This window comes from Telmatherina bonti (assembly GCF_933228915.1).
Source record: "Telmatherina bonti genome assembly, chromosome: 3".
NCBI lineage: Eukaryota > Metazoa > Chordata > Actinopteri > Atheriniformes > Telmatherinidae > Telmatherina > Telmatherina bonti.
This window is the reverse complement of record NC_136621.1, coordinates 37,968,292-37,975,606: the sequence shown is the minus strand read 5'-3', so window position 1 is coordinate 37,975,606 and position 7,315 is coordinate 37,968,292. Positions and strand designations below refer to the sequence as shown.

General features: G+C 37.3%; 1 protein-coding gene across 1 annotated transcript in view; it reads left to right on the top strand.

Moving 5' to 3' along the window:
• Nucleotides 1-1,143: 1,143 nt before the first annotated feature.
• gga3a (golgi associated, gamma adaptin ear containing, ARF binding protein 3a) overlaps nt 1,144-7,315 on the top strand; it is a 26,020-nt gene continuing 19,848 nt past the window's right edge. Inside the window, exons 1-7 of the mRNA XM_079261537.1 lie at nt 1,144-1,226; nt 2,325-2,400; nt 2,484-2,582; nt 2,665-2,788; nt 2,930-3,033; nt 6,174-6,254; nt 6,367-6,504. Coding sequence (XP_079117663.1) covers nt 1,189-1,226; nt 2,325-2,400; nt 2,484-2,582; nt 2,665-2,788; nt 2,930-3,033; nt 6,174-6,254; nt 6,367-6,504 — 660 coding nt within the window. The 5' untranslated portion in view covers nt 1,144-1,188. The remainder of the gene's footprint in view (nt 1,227-2,324; nt 2,401-2,483; nt 2,583-2,664; nt 2,789-2,929; nt 3,034-6,173; nt 6,255-6,366; nt 6,505-7,315) is intronic.

The following is a 7,315-nucleotide window of genomic DNA, read 5'->3' as shown; positions in this document are numbered from 1 at the left end:
ATTTTTCATGCTGGGAAAATTTTACAGCGTCATTGATAAGGAGGTTTTGGACTAGATTTTTTTTTTTCCAAAACCCTTTTTTGAACTTAAGAAGCTTATTTTATTTGTTGTTTGTTGTAACCAATATTTGTTCTACCACTGTGCCATGGCACACTCGTGTGCCGCGAGAGATTATCAGGTGTGCCCTGAGAAATTACCCAATTTCACCTAATTAGTCTAAAAAGCAGCTCTGTGTTCATCCAAACAGGTCCCAGTGAAAGATAATAAAATTCCTTCTTCTTGTCTTTATCTGCTTTTCTATTCAAGAGGCTTTGACAAGATAGACTTTATAATAAAAAAAAGTGTGCTTTGGTTCAAAAAAGGTTGAAAAACACAGTTTTACAGCGAACACCATACTTCACTGCCTGCCAGTTTTTCCGTAAACTTTCCCGCAACAGTTAAATCTAAACGTAGAACTATTAGTTCAGTGCAAAGATTATGTGTGGGGAAAAATCTTCGCGTCTCTACACCATGTCAGTTTTCCTTTCCTTTTCTGTCTTTTCTTTTTTTGTCTTTATCTCTCTTCTCTAAAACTGCCAACATCTCGCAGTGCTTGTGGTAAACACAGACTTCCGTTTGTCCGTGAAGGCATCAGCAGTCACGCGTTGTTTCCCTCTGACAGTACAAATATGGCGGAAGATGGGGAGTCATTGGAGTCTTGGCTCAGTGAGTTCACATTCAACACTTTTGTCAGAGATTTTAATGGTGTTGTCTGGTTGTTTGAATGTGACGTGGGACTTCGTGGGTCGGAGATGTTGGTGGGACTTCAGTGGTTTTCCGGCAGCGGAGTTTTATCGCGTTAAATGCTGTGTTTTTAGCAGAAGCTAACACAGCTACAGGAAACTGTGACTAATAAAGCTGATATGTAGCTCAGTTTCTTGGACGTATAATACGTGTTTAGACAAGAAAAAGTTATGATTATGTAGTTGTGACAATCTTCCCTGATTACACAAGCATCTTTAAGCTAAAACCACCTCTTGAAGTTCATTTTATTAAACAGCAAAGTAGAGGTGTGAAACATCTTTGAGGAGCAATGATGCGGTGTTTTAGCCTAAATGTTTACATGTTTGCTTATTTTAGGATTAATCTTCTCTATTTTCAGACAAAGCCACCAATCCTTCCAACAGACAGGAGGACTGGGAGTATATAATGGGATTCTGTGATCAAATTAATAAGGAACTTGAAGGGTATGACCACCTTAATTCAATAATCCCAGTCTGTGCTATAGTACTGAATCACACCCATCTAACCAGTCAACCCATCAAACCATAAGTGCTTTGCTGTGGTAATCACACAGGGCTTTCTATTGCTTCTTTTAATAAAAATATATTATTACTTTATGTATTTCTATGTATGCTTATGGAGCTAAGTTATGGAACTCCTTAAACAAAGAGCTGCAATGTTGCACAAGTGTTTTCATATTAAAAAAAGATGTACTCGGAATGAATTACGAGACTGTATACACAATTGTACAGTTGTGCTCATATGTATACATCCCCTTTCATTAAAGAAAAGGCTGAATTTACAACAGTCACTCAGATAACGGGAGACTTAAAAAAGGAACAATAACTAAAAATTTGCAAAAATATCATTTTGGAATATAAGACACTGTTTTTTTCATTTAATTGAGTTGAAGAAAGAAAAACAAACAAATTGGTCCTGGACAAATTAGAGACTTTTCTGTTGAACAGTGGGACAAAATACCTGTCAACAGGTGCAGAAGTCTGACTGAGAGGAACAGAAAACACCTGACTGGAGCGGAAACATTAAAGGATTGTTCAACTAAATATGAGTCATGTAAGATGTAATGAATTATCTTATTTGTTTGCTTCTTAAAAAAAAATATTTATATTGAACCAGAATTAGAAAATAATGTAATGATTTTCATCAAATTTTTATTTATTATTACTTTAGTCAATTTCAGCTTATTTTACAGGCAGCTGTTTTTTTCCTTCTTTAATGAAAGAGTATGAATAAAAATGAGCACAGCTGTAAGTTTATGGAATCTATCTATAGATACACAAGACAAATGTTTTTTTGTTTGTTTGTTTTGTTTTTTGTTGCTTTGCTGAAGTCGTGTGTGGTGACCTGGTTAGGGTGGGGGTTAATCTAATTTAGTTAAGTCAACTCAACTTATTATTATTATTCGAAAAGTGCTTTCAGGAGCAGATTATACCAGATTTAATCTTCTAATTGTGCCTATTTGTTCATGTATAACAATGTAAAGTTAAACTGAACATGAAATGAAATGAACAAATAAGTAAATATTTCTGATGTTTTTCCAGTCCACAAATATCCGTCAGACTATTGGCTCACAAGATTCAGTCCCCTCAGGAGTGGGAGGCGCTGCAAGCATTAACGGTATGCAACCTAAACCATTTCACTGGTTTTTCCACCTGATTTCTGGTTGCTTTAAAATAATTCGGCCTGCTTTGCTTTTGCAGGTTCTTGAAGCTTGTATGAAAAACTGCGGTAGAAGATTTCACAATGAAGTTGGAAAATTTAAATTTTTAAACGAGTTAATTAAGGTGGTTTCACCCAAAGTAAGTAAGAGAAATGTTCAGAAAACTCCTGAAATGAAGATGTTTTGTGGTGTTTGTAAGCTCTGCTTCTGTTTTTCTTTAGTACCTCGGAGACAAAGTGTCTGAGGAGGTGAAGAAGAAAGTGGTGGAGATGTTGTATGCTTGGACAGTGTCTCTACCAGATGAAGCAAAGATCTGTGAAGCGTATCAGATGCTGAAGTCACAAGGTGAGACATCAACATCCCGAAAACTGACTTAGGTGTACATTAAAGCAAATCTCGAAAAGGTAGCACTTAAAATGTTACTTTTTTCTTATATTTTTAGTCCTGAAGTTGTTCATTTACCAGCTACTTGTGGTCTTTTTTTAGGTATAGTTTTAGTTGACCCAGAAATCTCTCTTGATGCCACTTTAATACCACCGCCTTCTCCTCGACCCAAGAATCCTGTATTTGATGATGAGAAAAAGAGCAAGGTAGGAGAGATTATTTTTAATGTATGTGTGTAAACACTGGAGTTCAACTGTTTCCCTTTACACGTTCCACAAGAACCACGATGGATGCATACTTCTGAACAAATAGTTTTACTGGGAGAACATGCAATGAGAAAAGCATTGCAGAGAATCCACGTCACCAACATCCTTTAATCCTGAAGAAAAAGTTTCCAATATAACATAATTCAGTGTAGTGCTCATATTTGTTCATTTATTTGTTCAAAGTTCACAATAGCGAAGAAATTACGTCCTTGCTGTTTTATTTTTTTCAATCTATGGTTGAATTTTCTTATTAATCACGTCCAACAGATGAGTGTTGTAATGATAGGCTTTTTAATCAATTTGATTCTATTGCAGTTTTTTTTTTTTTTTTTTTTTTTGGGGTGCCGATTCAATTTAAATTGTGATTCTTTAATATGGCTGTTATTTGTAGAGGTTAAAAAAAAAAGTACAAAACTTCTTTTGCTTGTCATTTTTCTTAATTTCAGGTAGTAAAAAACAACACAGTAGCTGGAACATCACTGTGCTGCTATAACACCCAAAAAGACAAGTAAAAAGATCAATAAAAACAATAAAAATGACAACAAATTTAAAATGGATTTTTTTTTTAAATTTATTTGAAAAAAAAGTAGAATTTTTACCAAAAATATTTATTTTAAAATTGTGAAGCAAAAAAAGTCCTGATTTCAATTTTTTCCATTTGATTCCCCACCCCCACCGTAGATACACAATCGACCAGTCAGAGAAATGTATTGACAGCATCACCAGAGCCGGTCGCAAGCTATGCAATAAGGCTGTGATGATACGCTTTTGTCCTGATTCGATTACGATTTTTTGGGTGCCGATTCGATTTAAATTGCGATTCTCACAATTCGTCGATATTGCTGATTTTTGGAGATTAAAAACAAAATAAATGTATAAAACTTTTTTTTCTCATCATTTTACTTGAGTTCAATGAGGGAAAAAAACAACACAGTAGTCAGACCATCATTCTGCTGCTATAACGCCCAAGAAGACAAGTTAAAAGATCAATACAAAAAATAAAAATGACAAAAAAATTTAATGGATTATTTTTATTTAGTTGGGAAAAAAATTGACTTTTTAACAAAAAAAATTGATTTTAAAATTGTGAAGCAAACAAATCCAGATTTCCGATTCGATTTTCCCACCCCTACTATGCAAGTGTTGCTGCTACTTTACTTTATTCAAACTTTGAATCATCGAGGGTAGGGCGTTATTGTCTTTGTGTTATGGCACTCGTGCTGTTTTGACAAGAGAGAAAAAAATGACAGCGACAATGATTTTACAACAACAATTTGCAATGAACTGAATTATAAAGATGATATGTAGCTGCTGAAGCAGATCCTGAATTTGTTGCCGTGGTCCAGCTTCAGCCTCTAGACTAAACAAGCTCTCTCCTCTCTCTCTGGACTTTTGCAGCATCAGCACAATGTCGTCGTTGTTCGATGTGGAAACCGTCTTTGTTTTTGACACCTTGCTAGTTTGTTTTAATCTTCATAATTTTTTTGCAATTTCACATCTCACTTGGTGTGCATTGAAAAAAATGTTGGAATTGTTTGCAATTTTGTGTTGTTTGTTTTCATTAGTATCAGTGTGCAAAGGGCTTTAATCATTTTTAATTTTGGTTGGATTTTTATCATTTTTTCTGTGGAACGAGAAAACCTTTTAGTGAAAAGAATGGCATATTGACTTACGTCATAACTTGGATGAAAAATTAAATGTCAGTGAAGTGAAGATGAAAAATATTGGTGAAAAAAATGAGAACATGTAGCGTTTTTTTGGCATTAAACTGATACTAAATCATGTAGAAATGAGTTTTAAGAGTTATTTTTTCAGTTGATGTTGTCAGCAAATGTATTCTGTGTATCTGGAATCCATTTATTGACATCCTACCCAACTCGGAGAAGAGACAGGATCCAAGGCAGATGCCGTATTGACTTTCATTAGGGAAGAAGTGTGGCTTTAAATAGGACTGCGAAACACGTATGATCATTGCTACATGCACATACTTAAGAATTTCTTCAGATTTTCACTTGACCTTATTCCTAAAAAGATAAATTGCCAGTAAATAATGGAAGAAAAAGTCCTGACTACAAACGTGAGCTTCAGTTTGTTCAGGAGGGAAGTCTTCTTTAGGGAAAATGAACCACATTTGAGGCAGACTGTTCTTTTGATCACTACAGACCTTTTATTTGCACCCAAAGCTTTATAACAAGTAAAGAGACAACTCATTAAGCCTCATTTGTCCTCTTTTAGGGCTTTTCCACCAAAGAAGAACCGGTGCTGGTGCTAGAGTCAGTGCTGAGGTGGTTCACCTCTGGTCCTAGCAAAGAACCGGTTTTGGTTTTGACTGAAAGAGTCTGGTCAGTGCTGCGTCATGGCTGGCCAGTCACCAAAAACAGAATTCAGGATCTGGAAATGTGGGTGGGCTTTCTGGTCGTTTGTTGCTGCTGTGTCCTAGCTCCTTTTTCTTGTCCCCAGAAATCATCTGTAAAATTTGTTAAACTAATTTTTTGACCAGTGGTTGACTACAAAACAGGGTGTTTTGTAGCCAGCTGCAGCCATCTCCCGTTGTAGCTGCTTGAACATAGACTTAGTCTGATTTGCCCCGTCCAAATTACCTTGGATCTCTGCAGACGACCATAGAGCCAGGAAACACAGAGTCTCCTCCTCGGATCAATTCTGCTTGTTCTTGGAGTCAATTTTGTTCACTGGTAGGAAGATGTCGGTCCAACTTTCAGTTGTCATATTTTGGCCTGGTAACCCCGCCCCCAGCTGCTGGTGCACACAACGTAAGGCGGTTCTCAACTCCAGCACAGCAAAGAGTTGGTGCCAGGATAGAACTGGTTTTGGGAAGCAGGAGCTGGTGCTTAAGCAGTCGAAAGCCAAAGAACCGGTGCTAAGTCTGGCTCTGGCTCCGAACCAGCTCGGTCGAAAAGCCCCATTTTGTGGAAATTTTGATCACAAAGTTTTCTCACTATTTGTTATGAGTGACTCATTCTTTGCCTTTGCATTTTGAAGTAAAGTCTTTATATTATGTTGCATGTGTGGACAACACTTTGGAGTCTCGGGTCATTAACAGTTTCCTTTTCTCTCTGAAGAGATTATCAGAACTCCTGAAGAGCAAAAAGCCCGAAGATCTACAGGAAGCCAATCGTCTCATCAAGAACATGGTCAAGGAGGTGTGTCGCTTATGCCATGCTTCTAGCTTCTCTCTTTTAGAGAAATAAAAGCAAATCAATGAGCAGATTTCACAAGTTCTGGTCACTTTCTTTATTGTTTGTCTTGCCACAGGATGAGGTGAGAATGCAGAAAGCAGCAAAGCAACAAAACACACTGGAAGCTGTCAACAACAGCGTCAAACTCCTGAACGAGATGCTTGCTCACTTCAGCCCAGAAGACTCGACAGAGGGAGATAAGGACCTCATTAAGGTCTTGTTTTTTTCCCCATTTAATCTCATGTGACCTTTAGCATAGATTGATTTATTGCTTTGGCAGTATTTGACCTCCATTTTGAAGAGAAGGAAATGGCTTATGACCAGTTGGTCTTCATATCAATGAGCGAAATGATACGTCCAGCCTTGTTCATATCTGCACATTGGTCGATGGTAAAGAGTCGTTTGGGGCCGCTGCACCATCGAGCTTCCCACACACCATTAAATAGAAATACGGTTCAGCTGTATTAGCTACACCTCCTGTAGCTTTATGGCTCGTGGGAGTTTTATTTTTATGTGTGCCTTTTAAGATAACTGCTGTTAAACAGTCAGATAAGAACATTTATATTGCTTTGATCTTCTGCTTTCCTGTGAAGATCAGTTTGTTGTCAATCAATCCTGAACTGTTTCCACTGTGTCTCCCAGGCTAATCAAAGCAGGAAAAAGTAACTCCATTTGAATGTTGTGTACGAACCGAAACTACTGCTTGGGGCTGAAGAAGTAATTACGTTTGTGAGAATAATCTGAGCTGCTAATTGCCGCGACACTGTTCTCGGGGTAGAGCTGAAGAAGCCGCTGCAACAGCGGTAATTTGCACTCACTGTGTAAAATAAGAGGGTCTTGGACACAATAGAGCCTGTTGCTGTGGAAACACGAGTGTTTAAACGATGGCGTGCATCAGTTTTGTGGAATTGATTTTTTTTTTAAAAAAAGATGTTGCACAGCATTTGGTATTCTGCACGACGTGTTTCCTCCTCATTACCACCCTGATGTTACAACACTGCCAACCCGTTTCTGCACTTTAAAGT